General features: G+C 41.3%; 1 protein-coding gene across 1 annotated transcript; it reads left to right on the forward strand.

The window, feature by feature from the left end:
- The first annotated feature begins 14,421 nt into the window (after positions 1-14,421).
- Positions 14,422-20,335, forward strand: PLK2 (polo like kinase 2). The gene is made up of 14 exons (XM_065739840.1): positions 14,422-14,680; positions 14,978-15,085; positions 15,262-15,378; positions 15,567-15,696; positions 15,976-16,063; positions 16,472-16,567; positions 16,796-16,994; positions 17,091-17,238; positions 17,634-17,731; positions 18,350-18,473; positions 18,744-18,984; positions 19,091-19,220; positions 19,312-19,422; positions 19,541-20,335. Exons 1-14 carry the CDS (start codon positions 14,447-14,449, stop codon positions 19,730-19,732), a joined length of 2,016 nt encoding a protein of 671 aa, XP_065595912.1. The 5' UTR covers positions 14,422-14,446; the 3' UTR covers positions 19,733-20,335.
- The last annotated feature ends 7,207 nt before the right edge of the window (positions 20,336-27,542 follow it).

The raw sequence follows: 27,542 nt of genomic DNA on the forward strand, positions 1-27,542 counted from the left end.
CTGCACATTTGTCGTAGACCAAAATATTGTTAATTCTACATGGGGCCTCTGGTCACATCTGGAGGCCCTGTGGGGACCAGAGTTTTTCATTAATCCATAAACTTTGCTAGATCCAGATCTTTTTCCACAGGTGGCTCAGGCACTGTAGCATGCGACACCTGTGGATGTTTTTTTCTTCTGTTCGGTATAATGAAGTCGGCCAGATTCCAGGTTGTCGTCGGTGTTTCTTGTATTATTTGTACTCCCGACTTTCTGGGATCACTCTGAAATTTTTGATCATTTTTAAGCTGTTTCCACAGCTGTAACAAAACATGGTTGGGTTGCCCATTGATTTTGACAAATGCAATCCCGGCCCGTATGAGGTCGTTAAACATGGTCTTTTGGGATACCCATATGGGGCCTGATCGGGGTATCCGTGGAGCAGGCTTTCTATTTTTAATGGGGAAGGCCTCAGCTTCTTCCACTATGCGAACATTGAGCTTGGTTCTTATGCGCTCCGTTTCCCCTAAATATGCCACCAACTGGGCTGCCTGCTGTATGATGGCCTCTGAGGCCACCAATGGATTTAATATGGAAACTAACATCCCGTATAGGTGGGAGGGGGACTGCTGCAATATTAGATCTCACATGCCTGCTGTAAATCTTTCTATATCAGGGATTTCAAATGTATCTGAGTACATAGCCTCCCTCATACCTAACTCTTGGATGTATGTCTGGAGGTCCTCCATAGAGGACCACAAACCAGCGTTGAGGGGAACATCGGTTTTGTTAGGCCATGTTAGGCGGCATGCTGCCATTAACCAATCTATAATAGAATGGTTTTCATCATTGCAGTGGATGGCTGTTTATAACCTTTGCTTCAAGGCTGGGTCTATGGTTATGGACGCTAATTTTGACATCTCCGTCCCATTCACTAGTATACTTTCATCTCCTGCATCCCATAACCTTAGGAGCCATGATGGTATGCTTTCCCTTGGTTTTTGATAGAACTGCTGTACTAGGTCCATCAACTCATTAGCCATATATGGATGGGCTGTCACATGTAGGCAGGTTTCAGCAGGGGACAATTGGTCAGGAGGCACCTCCGCTGGTCTACCTTGCACCTTCTTCATTTTTTGAAATGTTGAAAATTTGTTATAATCGATCGGATCTCGAATGGATCCATCATAGATGGAGTTTCAAGATCCGCCTTAGAGATCTTATTTCCTGAAATATCTAGGTCTGCTGCTTCTGGTTTCTGGATGTCCTCTACTGATATGCTTTGTATTTGCCTTGTTGCGATATTTAGGCCAGGTTTTTTGGTTGTTAATGTACCCAACTTTTGCTCTAGCTTTTCAATACATTCTCTTAATAATTGGTTTTCAGTCTCTAAGTTAGTATTTGCAGTATCTAATTTATGTATGGCCATTACTAGAGGCCAGGCTACTGCTGAAGTGGCTAGCTGCCACTCCTTCCTAGTAAGTATATTTCTGTCTAGACCTAGAAAGTAATCCATCAAATAAGCTGGGGAGGGAGAGGCAGTCCCTGGAACCCGCAGGGGTGTCCATTTCTCAATAACTATCACCAACCCATAATAGGGTGAGCCCACGAACCCTGGAATTTGACCAGAGATTGTTTAGTCTAGAGGGGTAACATTCTCCCCTCTGCCCCATTTAAACATATTCCAAATGAAAGATATGTTTGATATATGTAAATTATTACTAAGCCTGCCTGGCTTGCCAAGTGTAAGGTAAATAATCCCCAAAGGATGGTACTCAAAAGATAAGATAGAAGATGGTATATTTAAGTAGGTCTATATAGATGGTATACAAATAGTAATGCAAAAGAAGATGGCTCACCTTTAGGATGATAAAGGCTCGCTGTGGACTCCATGTACGTAGGAGGGATCTCCAAGAAGAGATCCTTCTCCAGTTGTGGTCAGCCCTAAAATGGGGTTTGGGAGAGGTGAAGCCAGGCTCCACCCGTTCCAGTCACACAGGTATATCACCTTCACCTGTGCCCCTGTGGCTGACTCGGTGCTCACCTCAGTGATTCACCGATCAGTGGTTCAGGCCATGATTCAACAGTTCCCATACATTGGTATAGAAAATTATAAGCTAAAACTGCACCTATTGCACCAACTCACAGTTTTTAACTTCTAATTGCAAAATTTACCTTCGACCCTTAGTCAGGGTCCCCATAAACATTATTGACTGAAAAAAAACAACAAAAAAAGAGTACACATCATTACACTGCATACATTTCCATCAGTCACAGTTCACATGATTAATGTTAAGAAGCGAATAACAGCAGTTTTGAGCTATCTGCAGATATTGAAATGAAAAGACTTATAGGCACTGGGACTATTAATTACAAGAGTATGAGCCACATGTTGAGGGCAGAAGTATGCACTCTTCCAGCCAAACAGTAGGAAGAATGCAATGTTCTGCTTACCTATGTGCAGCACTACACATACGTAGAGAGGTGCAGCCAAGAAAAAGTCAGACCAAATGCATTAATCCATGTCCAGAATTGGATTTGAATCCAATTCTGAAGTGGCTGAAGATGGTAAAGCTGATTGTTGGAGACAGAACTTCTTCATTTCAGGAAGCCAGAAGGCCTTAATTTTTCCTGGACTGATGAATTCACTTCTGATTCACAAGAAATACTAGGTCCAATTTCAGAAACAAAAACTGAAAGTACACAGTTTTGCCTTAAACTGCCTGTCTGCCTTCCTTCATTATATGCAGCTACTGTGGAGGTAGAATAGACTCTTTGTCTTTTTTTGTCTAAAATGAAGCATTAAGAAGGAGAAACCTCTAGGTAGGTGAGGAGAAGGTTGTTCCAAAATCTGTAATGGATCTCTTGGCTGTTGAGAGTTGGTGAAAGGAACGTTAATTTTTAATCTTCAAATAGTAGCTGGATGTCTTTATTGTGGTTGTTTAGAAGCAGTATTAGAAGAAGCATGATACATCTAAAGCTGGAGGTAAGCTACTGTCCTCTTCTTTAGAAATAATGAAGTAGTGTTAATTCAGCTCAATTTGGAGCCATTTTTCCTTCTGAAGTAGATCACTGTTATCCTAGAACCTGCAGAGAAGTCAGTGGGAATTGGTCTAATTGTCACCCCAAAAAGGTGGGTGCGGGAGTTGTAAGTTATACCTATTTGTCTTTAAGAATCTTATCTAATCTTCTTTTCTTTTCCTCTTGCATTATGGTGCTTCTTGTTTTGAAGTGTATTTAGTCTCCTCTTGGAAGCTACTGGATGTAGCCTGTTGAGCCACAGGGGACGGTGCAGCCAGCATCCAGCCAAATGGCAGTGGTGCCTGCTGGGCTGGATTGTTAGGCATGCATGCAACAAAATACACGCATATATAGATTAACACCTTCTAACTTTAATTTCCAAATATGTCCCTCATTTTCACTCCCAGAGGAAGAATTTCTCGTAATTTCTCAGAAGATTACAAAGCAGGTGTTTGATTTTATTATCCCCTCTCCCCTGGAACTAATTTGAATGTTAATGAATCAAACCTGTTGAGAGAATATGTTAGCTGATATTTATCTTCCAAATTATTATTTGGAGTGTATCTCACATCCCCTCACAGGTACTGTTTTGTTCCCTTGATGACATGGCTGTTTCATAAAGCACAGGGTGATGCTTTTATAATGAGCAACTGTATAATTAATGTTCATGGAACAAGGTGTTCATCAGTTCCTGAGCCTTTGTTCCTCTCAGAGGTTATCTTTATCTCTGTTACACTCTTCTATCTAACCTCATTTAATTCATTTAATGCTGCTTGATACAGGATCTCAGGAGTACTGCTTAAAATGTTCTCTCTTCCCTCTCAGACAGCAGTAAGAGAGAAAACATAGTAGTTAACTTCACACCAGATTATTGATCTCTGTAAAGTATCTGGCCCCAAGCATTACTAACCTAAAAATGTATCTAGCTTAGTGTTTGAGTATCAACTTCTTTTGAAACACCAGCTTCTAAAATGATCATTCTCTGGACTTGACGTATTCTTCTGTTATTTCCATTAGTCATATAACATTTTTATTCTCCTTCTCCTTCACCAAAATCTTTTTTTGTATGCTTCTGCACATTGTTTCCTGGTGTTTACAAAAGTGTTTTAAAGTTTTGTTTTTCCCTAAAACTACTGCCATGACTTTCCTTCTACTTGAAGATTCCTCTCTTCTGCTCTGTACCAGGGCAAAATGGATTGGGTGAATTAATACAAGTAAGAAGGAAGTTTGGGGAAGTGTCTAGTATACTCTAAAGGGTTTGAGAGCTGCCCCAGACATTGCTGTGAAGTGCTGCTCCTTTGCTTTGTGGAAGCCCAGCTTAGGTTCAGGCATGAGTGAATCTGAGGCTATTAACAAGCTAAAAATCGTAAGAAGAGTACAGTGACTAGGAAAACATGGGGGGGAGGCACACAAACTCACAAATGGAGGGAGCAGGAAAATATTACACAATAACTTTAATAGGGATATAATGATCAGGGAATGAAAATGTGACAGGACAAGGGGAAATTGCTTCAAGTTGCACTGGGAAGGTTTAGGGTGGATATCAGGAAACACTTCTTTACAGAAAGAGTTGTTAAGCACTGGAATAGGCTTCTCAGGGAGGTGATCGAGTCATAATCCCTGAATGTGTTTAAAATATGTTTGGATGTGGTGCTCAGGGACATGATTTAGCCATGGGCTGTTAGAAAAATTGTTAGGTAGTACAGTTTGGTTGTGATTGAACTTAAGATCTTGAAAGTCTTTTCCAACCTGGGCAATTCTATGATTCTATAATTACCACTATTTAAAGTGGTAAGGTGATGGAACAGGTTGCCTAGAGAAGTTGTGAATGCCCTGTTCCTTGGAGGTGTTTAAGGCCAGGTTGGAGGGGGCTCCTGGGAAATCTGGCACACTACTTACTGCAGTGACTGGCAGCCCTGTGTAGTGACTGGTAGGGAGGCTGGAAATCAATGATCCTCAAGGTCCCTTCCAACCCAAGCCCATTCTATGATTATCCCCAAAGCTTTCTACCATCTTTTCTAGTGAAGAAGTCCTAATATCCAAGTAATTCCTTGACCAAAAATATATTTTTCAGTCTAATGCAAATCCAGATATTCTTTCCATAGCTTTTTTCAGAACGGAGTATAATACAGTCTAGTTTATTCTTCCTTTTGGTCAGTTCTTTGTTCTCATCTGTGATGAGATTATATTACTGAGAAGTCTGTTATCAAGGAACATTTTATTGGGAATATAAGAAAACAATTTCTTGGTCTAAATTACATCTGTGCTTGTAAATATGAAGCTAGTCTTCTGATGTGTTCAGTAAGTATTGCTGAGCATGGTCAAGTCTATGCAAGACAAGGAATTCTTTGTAGATTCATGACAAACATTTCTATTCATTTAGTAATGGGGAAAAATATGTCTAAGTCTTGCAAAGTCCACTGAAATCTGTAGCTCTTCATGCTTACAGATCTGAGCAACTGCACTTCTTGGGCTGAGCACTTTTTATAGTTTATCTGCTCTGTTTCTTCCTGCAAAGGCACGCTTGGGGACCAGACTAACTGAACCCAATACAGCTCTAAGTGAGTTTTTGGTACAGTTCTCTGTGGGGGACTAAATTGTGTTTGAAAGTGTTTGTTTCATTTTCAGTGGCTATGTATATTTAATGTCTTGATACATCTTTTTAAAGCACTCTCAGGTAGCTACAAAACAACTCACCACATTGTTTTCCACTTAGCTAACCTTTTCCTGCTTTTAGCGAAGCGCATAGAAGTGTAAACAGCCATTCTGAGTGCTGAAAGGGCAGGAAACCATTAGACTTTGTGAAGCTGTCCACTCTTTCTGCTCATCTGAGCCATTATTGCTCTTCTAGGTGCAGATGTATTTCCTTATACACTGTATATCTGTTCACAAACACTGAGGAACTGAAGGGCAGGAAACCAAAATTATATTTATTAAATAGGTTTGCCTTGTGCAAGTGAGTATTAGAGGATTTCTTTAGAATCATGGAATCACCAAGATTGGAAGAGACATCCAAGATCATTCAGTCCAACTGCTCATCCATCACCAATATTTCCCAGTATACCATGTGCCTCAGTACAACATCTAAACATTTACTGAACTCTCTTGATTGAACACCTCAGTATGTTCCAGTTATCAGGTGACTATTATTTGGAATCCTCATTGTGAGATTCTGCTGTAATTTAATGGATGACTAAAAGATGTCCATGTCTGTCATAAATGTTTGACTCCACTTTTTTTCAAAACTGTCATTTAAGGCTCGCAGTGATGAGCCACTTAAGGAAAACAAAAAAAACCTCAGCAAGCAAGCTTTCCGTGGCAGCATCGATGCTGTGAGAATCTAAAAATACAGACCAGTCAAGGCTTACAGTGTGGTAGGTAATATTTTTGATTTACTCAAAGAGATGTGTCTAAAAAAAGGAACAGATATTTCAGCACACCAGCCTTCTTGGAAGTCTAAAATAGAAGGAGGAACTTCTGTAAAGCTATATTCAGACATCGATAGGAGAAACCTCACTGTTGACTGTGAAGGTCACTGCTGCACTTTCACTGAAGGAAGTGCTCTGCTCTGCTTGAAACAAGAGCTAAAATTAGTCCAGACCCATCTCAGAAGTCCAGTAATCCATGTGATATACTGCACTATGACATCCTGGTGATAACCTTGTGTTTGTGATACTTAGCTTCCTCTCTGAGGGCTTGGTCTTTGCAAGGTACCACAGCTTCTATTGGCTTCACAGAACCACAGTAATTGTTTTGTTCGTGCTTTTGTTTTTCTAAGTTCAGCTGAGCTTTTGTTATCTTGCACTTGTGTGCTAATACTATGTAGATGCTTAGGTGTAAATCTGATATACTTGTTCCACAATATTTTTTCTGTGGTCTGAGACAACAATAACATCTCTCAGACAGAAACCAAGTATTGGTCAACAGAGCCAAGTATTTCACTTTAAGCAATATAGGACATTAAAAGCAGACTGAATACTCAGAGCCCAGTCCGATTAAAAATGTGCACTGGATATAGAATCAAAGGTTGTATGGAACTAAAGTTTGTCAAAACATTTATTGTGCAAGACATAATGCCTTATTATGTGTTTACCTATGGGACACAATTTTCATTTTCACTTTTGGTACTCCTCATTCTCTCTTCTTAATGCAGATATGCATAAAAGCATCTGTTATTATGATGGGAAGCATGCACAGTACTTAATTCTCAGTGTATGATCAGCCTGAGGGGTCAGTAACTACCCTCAGATTCTCAATAGTTAGAAGGTAAAATTTACTCTTCTGATTATTGGATTTAGTCATTTTGTTGGCAAGTGTTTAGTCTCAGTTCTGGCTCTGTACTTTGCCCTGGCATCTTCTTTATGCCAGGGAGGAGCCCTTGTGCAAAATAACAGATTACATAGTTAGAAAAGCAGATAACCTATTACTGCCTGTGGCCATGGGCGAAACATGCGAGAGGAGGAAAATACTGTAGTGGCCTACCTGACTTCCCTGGGCGGTTGATGCCAATAGTGTCCATCAGAAAAGGAGACTAGAATGCACAGATCAGAGTTACTGGAAAAGCATAGTATTTTCACTTTTACACCTAGCAATTTAGAGAACGTTTTTGTATTAATTTTCTTTAATCATCCTATCTTAACAGCTACCTGCTGTTGTTTCTACTCTTAAAGAGGGCAGCAGAGTCACTTAGTGTCTCTATTTCCTAGATTCTATGGGTACTATGGCTTTCATTAGAGGCCTGTTAATTTTTTTTCCTGTGATACTGCATACAGTTTTGTAATGACATGATTTAATACTTAGGATTAGTAATCACAGCATGTTATTCCAGAAAGCTAAATGTAGTGCCAATCACTTTCAAATATGCACATAAATGTAAAAATAAATAACCTGGGAAAGCTATAGTGAAACATTAGCTGGGTTTAATCTCAGTGGATGAAAGAGTGCAGGATATTGCCTTTCACAGGTGACATAGATGCTTCACTTGCCTCTGACAGCAGCAGCTTTTAGACCGCTTTTCCCTTCTGAGCACTTGTTTATTTGTTCTGCTCAGGATTGCTCCTGCTGTGTCTCACTTGTGTAGTGAAGTGCCTCAGGAGCACCTGCAGTACTTAAAGTGTTGGCTTGTATCTAATTACCAAGTAACCCAATTTTCTGTAGGCCATCGACCTCTTTTATGTTCAGCTGCAACTTTCTGAAGTTCCTGTAGATCTCTGCATGTGTGAAACAGACATCACTCGCTTGCTGACTGTGAAAATTACATGCAGCAATTAAGATTGTAAATAGTGATATGTATTCTTGTCTGCTAGAGCATTTAGTTATCTGTTTCACAAGCATACTTTCTTGTAGAAAATAGGGAAACAAATCCCTTCAGTCTCTGAAATACCTGATCTGCTTTCTTAAGCGTCATGTATATAGTATATAGGAAATTGGCTGTGTGCATGTCTGGTTACTGGTGATATATACACAGGAAAACAGATACAGTTGTTCTGGAGTATCATGAAGACAGATAATTGGGAGCTACAGATTTGGGAGCTTACAAGCAGGAGGGGGGGATAACTTTTTACATGGTCTGGTAGTGATAGGCTGATGAGGTGCTAACACAGGCTGCCCAGAGAAGCTGTGAGTGTCCCATTCCTGGAAGTGTTCATGGCCAAGTTGAATGGGGCCCAGGGCATCTGCCCTGTTGGGGGCTTGTTAAAACTCTTGTTAAAACTACCAGATCATCTTCACAATGAGGGTGACAGAGCACTGGAACAGGCTGCCCAGAGAGGTTGTGGAGTCTCCTTCTCTAGAGATGTAAGCATCCAGGTGGGTCTTGAAGCTGTGCAATCTGGTCTAGGGAGCCTGCTTTGGCAGGGGGGTTGGATTTGATCTCTAGGGGTCCCTTCCAACCCCTACAATTGTGATCTTCAAGGTCTCCTTCAACCATAACCTGGCTATGAGCTCTTTGCCTCATTTATCTCATGACTTTGGTTTTGTGTTGTTTGTGAAACCTGAGCACCATTAACACTGACTTCTGCTCTGTGGATTCAGGAAAATACTTTCCGACCCATAGAAAGAAAATAAACATAGAGATTAATTGCTAAGAAACATTTCTGTCCTGTGTCCTGCAGCCACTGAAGATGGATAATTGGAAAGGAGAACAGGAAGGGAAATTAACATACTGAAGTACTGAAATCTTTGTTCTATTTAGAGGATTTTGACTATTCTTTGGCATTATTTTCTTTAACAAGGTGACTTTATGTTTAAGATATTTGGGCTTTGAGAAGGGCTACAAAGAGCAAAAGAATTTAGACTGGTTTTTTAGGGCACAAAACCCTACTCTGTTCCTCAGGTTTAAAGACAATTGTCTCTAATACTGGGCATGATGCTTTACCATCACACAGATCTTTGTTCCTTTTGCTACAGCGATGCAGTTGCATAATGGGTCTTGCAGTCTTTTATGTTGGAGACAGTCAAATTCTGGGTATAACCATTATACCATTAGCATTCAGTATCTTAAATCGTGGTCTCATTAAGTTCCTAACACCTTCACTAGCATACTGAAAATCACTAATGTCAGCAAAAGCCTTAGCTCAAATAAGCTGCTGCAGGCAGAAAAGGTGACTGTAGTGTTAGAGCCTCTTACTAAGTAGCTTGTGGTCTTCTGTGGAAATTTTTGGCTAAGTACATAGGAGCCCTCACATTGCAGGCAGGAGGCATAATTCTACAGGACACTGCATGAATATTCTCAGGTTCTTGTCATGAACTTAAACTGTTTTTTAAGGATGGGTAATACAGCTGGCACCCTTGACTGTCTACCTTGCAATGTATGGAGAGGAATGGAGGTTTTACAGTCCTTCAGTGAAGGAAACAATCTGACAGTATTGTTTATGCAAAGACATCCTCAAATATGAACCTTGCAAAGCTTTAAAAAAATCTTTTAGGGGTAGAAGCAAAGGCCTTCACCTTTCAGCGCTAATAGCATTGAGGTTAGTGTAATCTTTTAATCTGATACACACAAGAAAAACAAGTCAAACTCAAAAAGCAAAATGTGAAAAATACCACAATGTGTAAACACGCAGACTGACCTCACTCATAAAAGCGTATGAAGGCATTACTGCACTGTGCTGAGAGCTGAGGCTAGTGCCTGAAAACAAGCTGTGAAACATTACTCACCCTAAGTAGCATGGGGGAAGAGCGTGAGGGCAGAGGAGGGTAAGAGAAAGCAAACCAGAGTCTGTCCTCAGCACTTGACTGGATCCTACATAGTGTCCATTTATCTGTTTGTACCCAATCTCTGCACCTCTCAGAGTCAGCAGTTTATCCTGAGCATATACCAATAAAGCCTGTCTTTGGGGACCCAATACAGGAACCTATCATCACCTCAGCTGCAACTCTGTTTTTCTGCTGACCCTGGGAACCCAGGCAAAACCGGCATGGTTGGAACAGAGCTAGTCACCTCACCCAATATTAGCAGTCTGTGACCTACTGGGCTAAGTACCTGCTCTTTTGGAGATTTTCTGGGAAAACTTATGACTGACTTAAGCTTTTGGTGGCCTGCCTGCTTTTTAATTGGTTGATCACTTCAAAAGGAACTGTGAGAAGATTCAGGTCTTTGGAAGCTTTGCCAAGCTTCAAACAAAGGAAATGGAAATACCTGAATTATAGCTGAAGCAAGTTCTTTGCTCTAGCTCTGTGGTAAGTTAGGGAGGACAAATGAGTCATATCTTTGTGGAAGGATGATCTGTGGCACTGAAACTCTGCAAGGGAACAACACATTGATAAACTACATGGCAGCAACAGATCAAAGGTTTTGTTCTATTCTGTGCTCAACTCCCATGCTTTCTACAGGCTGTGGGTACCTTACTGGAAGCACAACAGATGGAGAAGAGGGAAGGAGTGGAACATAACATCAGAATAGAAAGCCCTCTCTGGAGTGGTGGTGAAAGGGTGGTACAGAGCTGCTGGGTTAGAGGAGATTGAACTGGAGAATGAAATGGAAGGAATAGGGCAAAGTAGAAAGCAGACGAAGTGACACTTGATTGCCAAAATATAATGAGATTTGCAACAGTTGCTTCAGATGTAACTGCCATCTATTCTGGCAAGTCACTTAGGACCTTGGAACCTGTAATGGTCACCGTTTAAAAAGGTGACAGGGTGATTTTCTATAAATAAGGTGTACTTCACCATTCGTATGGTGTATATTCAAGTGGAAAAAAAAATCTTCTATTCGCAAGGCTCACTACTTTGCATCTCTAAGCAGAACGCCCTTTTGAGCAGGCTGTCATATCGCAGCTCGCCCAGAGGAGGGCACTCCGTGACCGGCTGCCGGGCGGATGGGCGACGAATGCTGCTCCGGGGGCTGCGCAGGGCCGGGCTGCTGGCGGGAGCTGTGGCGCGGCTGTGGAAATACCAACAGCCCGGTCGGGTCGTAACCTCCAACGACAAAACAAACGGAATACTCGAGAAAACTTTCTGGAAGCTTATCTGGAAATCTTATTTTTCACCTTTTTATTTTCAAAGGCGTTCATTTTCCTTAACTCCGCTTTGGCACTCAAAGCCAGCAGTGATTTACTTGCCTATGGGCTGTGACATCTGAAGGAGAAATCTATTTGGCCGTGGATGAAGGAAGTTCAGGTTTTAGACAATCTGGAGGCCAGGTGGCTGGTGCTGATACTGACTTCAAACAAGAACTTCAGTATCTCATCACATTTATGGTCTTGCCATGGTTCTGTAGTATGCAGGGACTGCACAGGCTGCTTCCTGGAAATGTAAGCCCTGAAACACATCTTTTCCAAAAAATCTAGGTAAGAACAAATAGCTCCTGCCAAGAGCTTCCCAGAGCAGACATAACAGCTAGCTACAAGCCTGTAATTAGGCCAGTTGCAACTCAGTCAAATTCCCATTCCTCACCTGACCCAGAGATTTATGTCTGCCCAGTCTTCCAAGTCCCATGATTATCAGGCTTTATGGAAAGGCTGTACATGTCTGCACAAGTGAAGCTGTTGGTATGAGGGATTACTTTTTTTCTGGAACCAGACAGAATGTTAAGCCTGGGTTTGTGTTATGTTGCCTTGCTCCTTGGCAGAGTAACTGCAGTTTGCATACTGAGAGGGCTGGGAAACTTCTGCCGATCCTGCAGATGAGCTGCTTATGCAGGTTGCACGTATGCTTGAGGATGGTGTTGGTGTAACCTGGAGAAAAAATAAATTGCAGAAGTCTAGCTAGAATGGATTCATCTTGTAAAATACACGAGTCATTTTGATGTCCACGTGTTAATGTTGACTATTATCTAAACAATTTTAAAAGGAAAAGTGAAATATATTGATTGCAAAATATGCAGTAGCTTTTCACTGGATCTAGAAATATAACTGTCAATGCATAGGCTTTTAAAGACTCTGCAGCACTTAAGTACTGAGCTTAGTGCCTGCAGCTCCCTGAGGGGCTATCAAGGCAGGACAGAACTTGAGAGGCAGTGAGGAGACTGGTCAGAAAGAAAGAAGTAACAGGTTCAGAGGCAGGAAAAGGCAGAAACACAATTCATCATTGGGTTTAAGAATACTCTTAAAAATCCTAGGTTTTGCAACATCTTTTTCTTTGTTACAACTTAGAACAAATAACATGGTAAACATTGCACTTTGAGGGGAATGTTAGAGGGAACAGTGCTTAAACACTTTGCAAAGTATAGGTGAAAAAATAGTCCTAACCTGGTTCAGCAGAACACAGCTATAAGGATATGTTCGCGTTCTCTTAAAATCTGTCTTTAACAATCTCCCCTTTTCCTGATAAAGCCTGTTTTTCTTAAACTTGTAGGGCTTTTTCTGTTTGCCACTTGTTGTACCGCTCCTTTCCAGTGGAGGGAAAACGTGCACTTCTGGCTGCCGTCCTCTTCCCCCGTATGCCTCTCAGCACAGCAGACCAAAGCAACTCGCTGACAGAAAACAAAGCACCGTGAAATTATTTTTGCATTAAGCAACTTATTTTTCAATTACTTATACTAATTTGGAAAAAGTTAAATTGTGTGATGGAAATACTGTTGGCCTAGGAAGACAATTGGTATGAGGGCTAAGGGAAAGAATTGGCACACGACTGAGGAGTGAAACCTGGTTATCTGGAATTCTTCTGTACTCCTGTTTCTGTTGCTCAGCATTTCAGTTAAATTCTAACAATACTATCGTGATTTTTCAGAGGGAGGTGAGAGGAAAGAGACCTCTGTGTGTTAGGAGCACATAGCCAGAGCCTGACTGTGTGGGGTCCACACTATCAAGTATATGTACACTCAAGCACTACATTCAGAAAGAAATACTTATCTAGAAAAACAGTAATATAATTTCTCACTTTTCTGGGTGTTTCTAATAAAACATATGTACTGTAAAATGAGTGCACATTACTTTTAGTCTAGGTCTGAAAGAAGAAATACTCAGGGAAGGATATCATGCTCCTTTACATAGTCGTGTGATCAGATATTAATTTGTACTGAATTAACTGAACTTCTGTTTTTACCAGCACTGTAAGTGAGCAGAAGTACTCCCGGTGTGTACCAACACGTTTGCAGAAATGTATTGCAACCAAAGAACTTTGCAAGATTTGCATCTTCAGAATGAAATGCAGAACTTTCACACTTTAAAACTTTTGTACACACCCTACACTCTTCAAGGACCACTTTTTACCCAAACGTTTGTATCGGAGGTCAGGGCCCGTGCTCTCTGGTGCCTGATGTGAATTACTCAGCAGGGGGAAATTTTACTGTCAGCCGCAAAGCAGCATCCTGGAAGTGGGGAGAGCATGCTGCAGCAGGAGGTGCTTTCAAGCGGCTGTCCTGCCCACGGCTGCGGCACTGCAAACAACTGCTGGTGGGCAGAGCTCCGGGCTGCCGGGAGGAAGTGTTTGGAGGAAGAAGAAAATGCGATGTGATGCTTGAAGTATCTTTGCCCAAAAATAAAGGAGTAAACGGGATGAGACCTGCTGCCCAGGGCAGCACATAAGGAATGCAGTCTGACTGACAGTCGCGGGCTGCCCTTTGTAGCAGATGTACCGCTGCCATAGAGGTGTGTTCGGGACGTCTGCCCGTGAAAACAAAACGCCAGCGCTGCTCGTCCTGCTGTCATACTCCGAGAGCCTGGGGACGTGGCTGGGGAGCACTCCCCATGTGAGCAGTGGCCGGGGCAGCAAGGCGTGCCCAGCGCTGGCCTTCCCCAGGCCGAATTCCAGCCGGGGGCGGCTGCGGACACCCACTGCGTCCCGAGCGCTGCCCCTACGCCCGCACGCGGATTTCGCCCGGAACTGCCAGGCCAGGCCGGGCCGGCCCGGGCCGATGCGGGCAGCAGGAGGCGGAGCGGGGCCGGCCTACTCGGAGGGGCGGGGTTTTCCCCGCGATATAAGGGCGAGGCGGGCGGGCTCGGCGTTGGTAGAGTGGAAGGGAGCGGTGCGGCAGGTGGGACGCGGGTAGGACGGCGGCACTGAGATGGAGCTGCTGCGGACCATCGCGTACCCGCCGAGCGGCAGCGGGGCCTCCGGCAGCACCGCCAATGCCAGGAGCTGCGAGGCGGCCGTGGGGAGGGCCGGCAGCGCCGAGCCGCGGAGAAAGAAGGCGGAGGAGCAGCCGCACCAGCACGCGCACCCTGCCGCCGAGGTGTCCCGGATTATTACCGACCCCACGACGGGGAAGCGCTACTGCCGCGGGAAGGTGCTCGGAAAGGTAATGGCCGTGCCTCCGCCTGCAGCCCTGCCCCGGGCTTCTCCGCGCGACTGTCGCGACCCTCTCGCCCGTACGCGGAGCCGTGCCTCCAGCGCCGGCGGCGATCGTGCGGGTTCGGGCTGGGTGCGGGACGCGGCGCTTCGGGAGGGAGATCTGCCCTCCTCCGCGTCTTCTTGGCCGGCTGTCCCGTCCGGAGGAAGTCAGGCTCATCGAGAGCTGGCGAATGACTTAAGTGCGGGGCTTCTTTCCTACCTGCTCTCATTGTCTTTTTTTTTTTTTTTCCCCGTGTTTCTTCAGGGTGGATTCGCCAAGTGTTACGAGATGACAGATTTGACAACGAATAAAGTTTATGCTGCGAAAATCATTCCTCACAGCAGAGTAGCGAAACCTCATCAAAGGGAAAAGGTGTGTGTGCGTGAATGATTTTTTTTTTTCGGTCCCTCAAACTCTCTTTGTGTGCTGCATTGCCCAGCCCTTTTCCTGGAACGACTCCAGCAGAGCTGCCCGCTCTGCGCTTCCCAGGCTTGTGGTCACACGGCTAAAGATGATTTTTTCTTTTTTCCCCTCTCTAATGTCTCCAGATTGATAAAGAGATCGAGCTGCACAGAATGCTTAATCATAGACACGTTGTGCAGTTCTACCACTACTTTGAAGACAGAGAGAATATTTACATTCTTCTGGAGTACTGCAGTAGAAGGGTGAGCATCAGTTGGGAGAAATCCAGTATTTACTTGCCTGGAATCTGTAATTAATTTAAAAGTGTACTGTGTAAAAGGTATTTTTCATGGCTTCTTTAGTTCACCCGTGCATTAATTTTCATTTGCTGAACGTGAATCCTGTGTGTGAATGCCCAGTGACGTGTCAGCCTTTGTTTTTTCCTCTGCAGTCAATGGCTCACATCTTGAAAGCACGGAAGGTATTGACAGAACCAGAAGTACGATACTACCTCAGGCAGATTGTGTCAGGGCTAAAGTATCTTCATGAGCAGGAAATCTTGCACAGGGATCTTAAACTAGGTAAGTTCTGTTCCTCGATGACTTCAAAACATACCTTTCCAACCCTGTCAGCCTTGTACCACCTTAAACCTGTGTGGTGATAGCTTAATTAATAGAATCAGCTTAGTCTGTTTACACAGTGGAAAGCTGGAGCATTTAAGGAATGATATTGATACTTAAATAAATAAAACAAAAAAGAAGACTTTGCTAGCTTCTACCTTTGAATAAAGTATGACTCAGCACCTGTGGCAAACGCATTCCTGCTCCGCAAGAAGTCTAACCAGAATTTCTTTCTGCTAGGTAACTTCTTCATTAATGAGAATATGGAACTGAAACTGGGCGACTTTGGCTTGGCAGCTAGGCTGGAACCACTGGAACATAGGAGGAGGTAGGTGCATTTTAAAACAAACAAAAAAAGCCTTGTAGTGGATGAAACCAAATTCACTTAGAAATGAGAGAGAGATCCTGTTCCATAGGAAGAGCTAATTACTCTGGAATCAAGATTTCCCTTACTAGAAGAGTTTGCTGTATTTTGACGTTTGCATTCCTCCTCTGAACATTTGAATAATAGCAAATGCCTGAGGCATGATACCTGACTAATAGTGCAGATATGAGTCTGCTTTTCCTGTATCACGAAGACACCATGAAACACGTCTACACTCTTAACATTCATAAAAGTCCTCCTTAGGAATCTCTGAGCTCCTGCCAAATTTGAGAGTAAAGCCTGCCCTATGAAAAATAGCTTCTTTCCTGAGCTTCTAACCTAACCTGCCTCTGTGGCCAATTTGATTTACAGAACAATATGTGGCACACCAAATTACCTCTCTCCAGAAGTCCTCAACAAACAAGGGCATGGCTGTGAATCTGACATCTGGGCCTTAGGCTGTGTAATGTAAGTACTTTGCTGCCTTTGAAATAAAATATTTCTGTCATTGGCTTAGGCTTTTAAGAGTTCAAAGGAAATGGATGCTGTAATGTTGGTTTGCATCCCTTTTTAGATACATAACCCAAATGCAGAAATTCTCCTTGCTAGGAGACAGGTAAAAAAATGTTTTCAGCAGTGGAAGGCTTGTGTTGTGGGTGCAAAAAATAAAGTTGGCTTTCTTTTGTTTTTAAACAGGTACACAATGCTTTTGGGAAGACCCCCGTTTGAGACCACAAATCTTAAAGAAACATACAGATGTATAAGGGAAGCAAGATACAGTCTGCCTTCATCTCTTTTGGCACCCGCAAAACACTTAATAGCTAGCATGCTGTCAAAGAATCCTGAAGACCGGCCTAGTTTAGATGAAATAATTCGACATGATTTTTTCGTACAGGTTTGTCTTATCTAGTGTTCTGGCTTAAACTTTTATCTACCCTTACACATGCACCCTGTGGTCTGAAAATTGCTTTTTTCAATCTCATTTCCACAGGGCTTTACACCTGACAGACTTTCTGCTAGCTGTTGTCACACCGTTCCTGACTTTCATTTGTCAAGTCCTGCTAAAAATTTCTTCAAAAAAGCTGCTGCTGCTCTTTTTGGTGGTAAAAAGGATAAAGCCAGATACTTCGACACACACAGTAAGTGAACTATAGTTGTGCTTGAAACTTATCTCTAAGCCATCAGTGCTGTGCTAGTAACATACAGCTATGAGGTAGCAATGAAGCACCTGTATTTGTGTCTGCTTCTTTGGATTAGGTTTGACCTCTTTATCAGTAAGTGTAGATGGCAGGCTACAATCTACACCAACATACATAAGTAAATGCTTCTTCTGGCATACTGACAATCTATATGGGCCATCTGCTAGCCAGTTGACTCTGAAAGATCTATGTATAGTGGCACTGCTGTTCTGGGAGACTGTGGCAGGTTTAAAAGTACATCTGGAAGGAGACAAACTGCAGTGAGCTTGGAGTATCAAGTGGCACTTCTAGGTGCATCATCAAGACATTTTTGGTTTTATTTTTCTGTGTTGCAGATAGGCTAGCTAAAGAAGATGAAGAAATTTACAAGCTCAGGCATGATCTGAAAAAGACGTCGATAACCCAGCAGCCCCACAAGCACAGAACAGATGAGGTAAATACAAGTGAAGTTCAATTTAAGTCCACTTGGGTGGAGTAGCTATAATTAAGTTATATTTGACTTGGTTTTCAAAGCTGAGACTGTACACAGCATAATCAAGCTTAAATGATTCGCAGAGATGCTTTAAGAGAGCTTAACCAAGCTTCAGCAAACTGTGGTAACCTTTGTAGACAGGCTATCTATTTAGTCTTTTTAGTAATTACAGTATCTACCTAGCATCCATTATTGTCTGTGTGGAAACTAGTCTGCCAGGTGCTCTTTCTCAATATTCCAAATGCAAGGCTTCTATTCATGATTAGGTAGAGCTTAAAGAATAAGCTGCTGAGTTCTAACTCCTGCTATGTGGTGTTCAGGCCTGCATGCAGCTGTTCAGTCTTCTATCCTGGCAAAGCATTTAGCAGGGTTTTAGATGCAAACTGATGGGAAGCATGGGAAAGATCTGACACGATTCTTTGAGCTCAGTCTAATAGCAGTTCGTCAGACTCTCCTGGAACATAAATACCAGTGTTCTTCGAACTGTTTCTTGATAGGAAGAAGAGCCATGCAAAACCTTGTGTATAGGACTTGGGTCATATAAATATCAAATGTAACAATGTCTGACGTCTCTTCTAGGAGATCCAGCCCCTTATCACAACAGTAGCCAAGCCAGGAGCATTGTCAGAAACAAAGCAGATTGGAGACTCCATTCGGATGATTGTCAGAGGAACTTTAGGAAGCTGCAGCAGTAGCAGTGAGTGTAAGTGCAGCAAAATACTGTCCCTGGTTCTAAATCATGCACCTCCTTTCTTCATGTCTCAGATGTGGAAGCCTGAAAAAGCAGCAGTTTCCTTCCCTGACCACTATTTTTGGTGCGTCACATTTTGCAACATTTCACATTTCTTGGAAGAAATGAAACTGGAAAGCCATAAAGGCTGACAGTCTTAAATTTGCAATCTAGATAGGTTAAGATTTAGAGCTGAAGCCTGCTCTGTTTGGTCGTGTCAGTCTAATAATCTCTCTCTTTCAGGTCTGGAAGACAGTACCATGGGAAGTGTTGCAGATACAGTTGCAAGGGTATTGCGTGGATGTCTGGAGAACATGCCAGAAGCAGACAGCATTCCCAAAGAACAGCTGACAACATCCTTCCAGTGGGTTACAAAATGGGTGGACTACTCTAACAAGTACGGCTTTGGGTACCAGTTGTCAGATCATACTGTCGGTGTCCTTTTCAACAATGGGGCACATATGAGCCTTCTGCCAGATAAAAAGTAAGAATGATTACAAACAGATGACTAACTTGAGATAAAAAAAAACATTTCAAGTTCAGATTGCCCATCTCTAACCTCCCTTTTTCTTTTAATCCTGCTCTTACAGGACAGTCCACTACTATGCTGAGCTAGGCCAGTGCTCTGTCTTCACAGCTGCAGAGGCTCCTGAACAGTTTATTAGCCAAGTGACTGTACTGAAGTATTTCTCCCACTACATGGAAGAGAACCTCATGGATGTAAGTTCAGCGTATTCTTGATTTTGAGCTGTAGAAGTGAACCTTAAGCTAAGTGAAAAGAGCACTTAATATGGTATGTTTCCTTTCCTAGGGAGGAGATCTGCCCAGCCTAACAGATGTACGCAGGCCCAGGCTTTACCTCTTACAGTGGCTTAAATCTGATAAAGCATTGATGATGCTCTTTAATGATGGCACATTTCAAGTAAGTTTGGCAGCATCACCTGACAAAATGCTTCTACAGCACTTCAGTGCAAAAGTAGATCAGTAGCAGACTCTTAGGTGAGAAAGTATATGAACAGGAGCTCTCTTCTCTTTTGCAGGTGAACTTCTACCATGATCACACAAAAATCATCATTTGCAATCAGAGTGAAGAGTATCTCCTTACCTACATCAATGAAGACAGGATTTCCACAACGTTTCGTCTGACAACTCTGCTGGTTTCAGGATGCTCACTGGAACTAAAACATAGAATGGAGTATGCTCTGAACATGCTACTGCAGCGATGTAACTGAAAGGACTGACTCCGTTAAACCAAACGGATCCTCTTGTTCACTGTGAAATCTACAGTGGGGATATTGAAGCAACTAGTATGTTGATAATGGGGATATGAGGTGGTACGAAAACTTGACTGTCATAGTGTGCTGGGCACACTTCTGTTACAGATGCCTGAACCTACTGTTGGACTAAAATGGTGTGACAAGGAGTTCTTCGGACCATAGTTTTCCTTGCTTCATGTGTATGTTAACAATATTTTTGACTTGAATTTTGAGCAGAGTGTGACTTCTTGCTCCCCTATAAGAGAGCATTTTTGATGGAGTTAAACTGTGAATATGCATCTGGAAAGGGAGGGAAGGGCGAGCTCCATGGTTGTGGAATAGCTGTCATAAGCAGCTTCTGGCTGTTTAACTGTGAACTATGGCCATACTTTTTTTTACTTTTTCTTTTTTTCAGAAACTACCCACACTTGTGGCTGGCAAAGTGCATTCCTTGTTAATAACTTTTTTATTTATTACAGCCCAAAGTGAAGTATTTATTACACTACTTTTTTTTTTTTTTTTGGACCTTGACGTTTTGAATATAATTCTGTGGGAAATAAAGTGAATGGAAAACCTGAAGCATTGAGGTTTACTCTTTTTACAGTACAACTTAACTTCCCTTGCTTCATCTTGCTGTGCATGTTGCAGATTTTCTTTCCTAAAGCCACTTAAAAAATGAAAAATGTTGTGTGCAAGTCAGAATAGGAGTGATAAACTCTAGAACTGAGCAGTCTGAATTGTCTGTACACATCTCTGCATGCAAGTATTGGTATTGATGAAGCTACAGGATAATGGTGTAGACACTGACCATTAGTTATCATTCTAAGGGAATAATTCAGTTCTGGGACCAGTACAAGAAGGACCTAACCTGTAGTGTAATCCCATTGCTCCTAAGTGTACAAATGTAAAAGCATTTGCTTTCCTGAACTGAAGGGAATGCAATTCGTCTATTAAATTATGAAAATCAGTGAGATTACTGAGGACTCATGACTCAGTGCAGGAGTAGAATGTCTTCTTGTGGCTTTGGTTTATTTCTCTACAAGCAGTACAGTACTTAAAACTAAATACATGCCGATCTTCAAACAGCTGATACAGCAGAAAGCAGTAGTTCAATTGTTTGTTTGGATTAATCTTCATATAACTGAACCAGGTCTGTTCAAAAAGCAAAACTCAGTTGTCATCAGTGTTTCAGTCAAAGCAGCTGAATGTGAGCAGGCAGTCAATGTGACAAAGTGCAGACTAAATAACATATGGATGGCAATCCAAAACAGAGTACAGGCTGTATCAATTACTTCATCTTGCAGGAAGCATGTATAAAAGTGTTTCCCCTATATTCAATACTATGCATTAGGTTATATTTGCTTCTCAAGTCTAGACAGGAAGACCTAGTGGAGTTCTTCAGATGGGTTTATTAATGCAACCCTAGGCACTTCTATGAAGTTAAATATGTACTTGCTATAGTGAGCAGAATACAGCTTCCCACCTATCTGCTTTTTTCAACGTACAATGATTGATTTTATTCCTGAGAGGCCATGTCTTCATTGTGGTGCACACATACAGTCACTGCTGAGCCTTTTCCTCTTACAAAGGAAGATCTCACTTTTTGTTTATAAAACCAGCACACAATCTGGAACACAAAAATTACTTGTTCTATAATGCTTAATTTCTGCAGATAGGAAAAAAAATAGCTTTTTTTTTTTTTTTTGAATGTGTATGTTTTGGGGAAATTACAAACTTTTACTCCAATTACTATAATTTATTTGAAAATAAAAATTATTTTCCTGTGGCTGTAAGCTAGTAAACAGACTTAATGGACAGCAAAATTAAAAGTGGGTGTAAAAGACCCAAATCCTATTGTAGAATACTAATTGTTTGTGGACAGCTGTAACGCACTTCATTCAATACAGCTAAGTCAATCAGTTGTCTGCGTGCCATTGTACCAGGATCCTTACTGTCTAAACCCCTCTGTGTCTTTCTGATTAGTGTTCTGTATCCTCACCTCACTTTTAACTTTCCTATTACCAAATAAGAGAGGCTTTTGGATCAGGCTAAGGAAAAATACCCATTTCTAAGTTCACTGCCTTTGCCCTAGTGCCTCCTTTTGAACTTGTAAAGTAAGGACTTGCATCTAGAACAAAGGTTCAGAAATTCTTTCCCAGGGTGGATCAAGTCTTAAAGACACTGTGTTGTACTAATTGACCTCCTTTACTCAGTCACAAAATCCTTGTTGTTATTCTGCGTTTGAGAAAATGAATATTAGAAACATACTTGACCACTCCTCAATATAACAAGTGTCTTATGTGCTCCAGAAAGAAAGTGATGTTGTGGATTTTATGCTTGTTAGGCAGTGATTCTATTTTTTCTATTGAAAACAAGAGCAAACAAAACAGGAGCATTTACTTTGGGAGCCTATTTGAAGGAAAATATAATGATTAAGGGTGAAAGTTGACTTGTAGGTTTCCCTAGTCTGAGCAGTGGACCCAGGAAGAAACATTGTCACAAAAAATGAATACTCTCTTGTACTCATATCAAAACATATTGATCAAATCTTAAAATATTTTTTTTGCAATTATACACGTATACTTGCATTGCCCAGTGATGCTATTAGTCTCAAGTATTCTGGGTCATGTTGTAATTCATTTAAGGTGTTCTGATATTATTCCACTTCATGAGTTTGCTTCATACAGTTTACAAGAAAAAAAGTAGACATCTTGTGTTTCATGTTATTCTGCAATATAGAACAAACCTCCATACGTTGTTCAGGGTAGCTATGAATCAAGAAAGAAGTTTCAGTCTCTTTAGACTGATTTCATTACTCCTGAAAACAATCAGATTGAAAAGTAATCATTTAACTGTCTATCCATAACAATATCTGGACTGACCAGATGGATTTAAATTCAAATTTGAATTTTCAAAAACAACATGTAGATTCTTAAAGATAACTGTTAAAGCTGTTGTAGGTTTATTATTATTATTATTATTATTTTTTGTGTAGGGCTTTGAGTGTTTTTTTTGTCTGTTTTTTAGCTCCATATGCCATATTAGCATAAATAGTCTGACTGAACTGACACAGCGTTAGAGTTAGCATTTGAAGGAAGAAGTTAAACTCCAAATATACATGAAGTGTTGGAAATTAATACCACGGTTCATCAGTGTTTGGGAATTGGCATATATTTAGCCTCTGAGTTTTATCTGTTTAAATTAGCTTCTGCATGGAAGCAAAATTTATTTGAAAGATTCTGCTATATGATATACAATCAGGCTGAGTTTAAACTGTTGCATGTTTTTTTCTCTACCATGTAATCAAGAGGAAGAAAACATTTTATATTGTCTCTATTATGTATGTGTGTTTTGAACAGGAGTAAAATATTATCCAATTGACTACTTACTGTACTTTCCTGTTTATTATTTAAAGAAACACCTAAAACTAGCATGATGGCAATGGTTGCCCAAAGATGCTATGGGTTCCCTATCCCAAGAAGCATTCAATGTGAGGTTGGGTGAGGCCCTGGGCAGCCTGATCTGATGGGTGGTGTCTCTGTCCATGACATTAGGTAGGGTTGGAATTGGTGAGCTTTAAGGTCCCTTCCAATCCAGGAAATTCTGTGATTGTATGATGATTCTGTGCTTCAGTGATTGGATGATTTTGTGATTTTATGATAAAAGTGTTAATGAAGTCAGCAGTACCTTGAATATATGTATTACTGATACAAAACTGGCCCAGGTAATGAGTAACTAAACACTTTTTTCATAGGGTTCTTTATAGTTACCCCCACAAAAACTTTGGCTGAATGAACTCCCCAGCTCTTAAGTCTTCCCTTGAGCCAAGCCAGAAATGAAGATTATCCCACAGTCTGACTCTCTTGCTTATCTTGAATGATTCATTGAAAGTCACTGCTTATTTTCCATTGATAATCTCAAAGGCAGTTAAAGGAGAAGGGGGAACAGTGGTGTGCTGTAGGTGAGTGTGTGGGTGTCTTTTCATACATGGAGAACTGTAGACAGGTGGAGAGAAAGTTAGAGGCAGCTGGTAGTCAGCCCAAGCTGCTCTGATCCAGAGCCCCAGACATAGAAAGGTGTTCCCTTTCTCCTCACTAGCCATTCCCAATGATCTCAGCACAGCCTCTTGAGAAGACCCCATCTTTCACCTGACCTGTTAGGTTTCGTCCAGAGGAATATTTGTAATCTGACTGTGGACACTGAATGAATAGATAGCGCAGATTAAAATTCCTTTTTATTCAACCATTTCCATTTAAGAATAAAGTTTAACCTTGGCCCACAGCCTATTTTAAAGACTTACTACTACTATTACTAGAGCTCTCAGTTAATACTTTTTCTTTTCTTGGACACCTCTATTAGTCTTTTTTATTTTTTTCTTTTTCTCAGAGTTCTACTCTGAAGAATAAACATCAAATTATTTATTTACCTGCTCTTAAGATCATTAGGGCTGATATATCACACAGCCATACACATCTTAGACAAAGACAACACCAAAGTTCTGCAGCAAATCTAATAACACTTTCAGAACCTGGCCATTTGGATGTCTTTCCTGTTCACCATTCTTTTGATGAATCAATTTGCAGTATTTCATATTAAATGACCACCATATCAACACTATTAACAAAACAAATAACATGAGATACGAGGCCACCTTTTCAGTCCTAACACATACTCAGGAACACCTCAGCTTCTCCCACTCATGTTTCTAGTACTGATTTCATGGACACTAGCATTAGAATCAAGTTAATAGGTAAAATTACAATTCAAGAAAATTCAACACATAGGGAATTTTCTAATCTTTGAAATAGAAACTCTAAGCTATGACATACTGCCATAAATAGCCTTTTCTTTTCTTTTCTTTTCTTTTCTTTTCTTTTCTTTTCTTTTCTTTTCTTTTCTTTTCTTTTCTTTTCTTTTCTTTTCTTTTCTTTTCTTTTCTTTTCTTTTCTTTTCTTTTCTTTTCTTTTCTTTTCTTTTCTTTTCTTTTCTTTTCTTTTCTTTTCTTTTCTTTTCTTGTAGTATATACAAAGACATAAAAATTGTAATGAGATTTAAATGTTTGACTTCACTAGAGGGAAAAAGTGGTGGGGGTTATGTAGAGGGATTGGCAACTTTCATCTTCATCATAAAGGCAAAATTATGTATTATAACATTTACTGGGAGCTGAGCACTTCAGAGAGGAATGGATTTGCAAAAGTCTATTTAAAATGGTTATTAATTAATTAATTTATTTATTTCTCTGAACGCCTTTTGCAGTGCTACTAACAGCTTTTTGGGAAGAAATGCAATTCCTGGAGACTGTCCCCAACACAAACATAAACACAAGCATAAGCTGTGGAGAAGCTACTCTTCCTAGCATTGTGCAGTGATAGGACAAGGGGAAATGGTCACAAACTGAGGCATAGGAATTTCCAAAAAATGTGCATGGGAACTCCTTCCCAGTGCAGTGACGGAGCACTGGTACAGCTGCACAGAGAGGTGGTGGAGTCTCCTTCTCTGGAGACGTTCCAGAGCCGCTTGGACGCCTACCTGTGCAACCTGGGCTAGGGAGCTGCTTTGGCAGGGGGTTGGACTCGATCTCTAGAAGTCCTTTCCAACCCCTACAGTCCTGTGATTCTGTGATAACTACTTGTAGTTGAGAACTAAGAAAGATATAATCCTTGTCTCTCTAGTCAGAACCTTCAGAAGAACCAGGGTTGCTGAGATTCGACGTTGCTATCATTTTAAAGATAAAATATGAAGAAGCAAATAAATCTTTCAAACTCACAATTCTCTCAAGGGCTTCTATTCTATTATATCATAAAGAAATAAAACTAGAAAGAAATGTGTGTTTGCATATTCCACACTCCTCCCTCTCCCACTTCCTTCTTTTGTAACTCACCTTTGACTGCAGGGTATTTAATACATTGTTGAAATTGTAAAATAAATAAAAATGAGATGTGAACGTGGATGTAAGCACTTCTGGCTCTAATGGATGAAGAATTCTGCTTCTGATATGAGTAGTAGGGGAGAAGGATAGTACTTGATAAAGTAGGCTATGGCAAATGAGGATAGACAAGTAGTACAGAAGAAGGGAAGCAAGGTTATATCATCAAAGCATGTTTCATTTTCTAAGGAAAAAAAAAAAGAAATTTGCTTATCATCTTCAAGGCCAGCTTCTCATGACTGCCATCACATTAAACTGTGGATAGCTGCAGTGAAAAATGCATGAGAGGTACAATAAATGGATAGAACAGGAAAGGCTGGACTTCTTGGTACAAGACCAAGTTGAGACAAATTCCTGTTAATTTAAATGCATTTTATTTATTATATATTAGCACAGGCTGCAACAGTTTTGTATGAAGTTTCACTCTACAAGTGAAGAAAGCTGGCCTGATTTTCAGACACGCCAAACTCCGTTAGCACTGAGTACCTTTGGAAATGAAATGGATGGTCTCTACTTACGATGGAGGCTAAATATCTCACATCATGACACAGAATGAGGAGGTGTTAAACAAAGGTTGTGGAAAGGCAAATGCACACAGAGGCTTTACAGTATAGTATATGATGCTTTTTCTGACTCTCTAAGCATTTATACCGAGCTTCTCATCTTCACATCTGATTGTCTTTCCCATGTTGCCAGTTCCTTCTTGTTATTGCTAATTAAAAATAATTAGATGGTTGGCTTAAGAAGATGAGTCATGGCATGGAGGATATGTAGGAACATATAGGTTTTCAGATGGGTTCTGGAAAGGGTGAAGGATCTAGTAGCACTGGGAGGAAGGGAAGTTGTTACAGGGCCATATGTCAGTGGAGGGAGCTCTGGGAAGGAAACATGGAAGAGAGCTGGCTGCAGGAATCAGGAATGCACATGTTTTGAACCTTCCCCCAGCACAAATATGTTGTGAAGAAAATGGAGTGCTGAGGAGGCAGAGCAGAATGAGGCAGTGAAGGGCAGGTCCAGAGAAGGCTGGGACATTCCTAGGGGAGTGAAGACCTCACAGCAGACCTGAGCAGGCTCTAAGGAGGCATCACTGTTGACTCTGAGGGGAAAAGCCCACTTTCAACTATCTCTTCCCCATATAAGACCCATAGGAAGGGGGGAGAAAAAGTGGTTTTGTTTTTTGGAAGTGAAAATAATGTATTTTTTAAAAAGCTCTAGAGGAACTTAAATTGATCCATCAGTCAGTGGAAAGGGAAGAAGAAGCAAATGACAGCTCATGTTTGGAGCAAGGGAGTGAACTCAAATGTCACCTCATGAATTTGTGTTGAAGAAAGCTGTTAGAGACAGCACTCTGAGGAGACTGGAAATGACAGAAAAGACAGCTGGCATGCTGTTCTAGTGATAAAAGCAGGCATGAACTGGGAGTGAAATACAGAGGAAAGAAAGTGATGTGACTAGGGAAATGGCAGCAAAAGAAATCAAGAAAAAAAAAGAAGGGTTGAGTGCGAAAGTTCAAAATCCTGGAAAAATTAGGGGATTAGCTCCCATTAAGAGGAGCTGAGAGCAGAAGGAAAATATTTGAACTTATTAGTAGCCTTTGTAGATCTGCTGCCAGGAGAGCTGAGAGCAGCACTAAAGTGGGTCAAGCGGAGGACTAGCAATGAGAGAATGAATGCAGGAGATGCAAGTAAGATGCCATTGAGGCATGGCAGAGAGAGACTTGTGTGAAGTGGGGTGCAAACAGGGAGAGAGAATTCCCCACTCTGCCTGAAGGAGAAGGTGCTATGTCAGGAGGCCTGGGGCAGCGTGCTTAATATGTGCAGCTGAGAACATTACAGTGAGTGCTTAGAAAATGTTCACATT

Source organism: Cyrtonyx montezumae, unplaced genomic scaffold, assembly GCF_038088225.1.
Source record: "Cyrtonyx montezumae isolate F1298 unplaced genomic scaffold, pur_monq_1.0 scaffold_25, whole genome shotgun sequence".
NCBI lineage: Eukaryota > Metazoa > Chordata > Aves > Galliformes > Odontophoridae > Cyrtonyx > Cyrtonyx montezumae.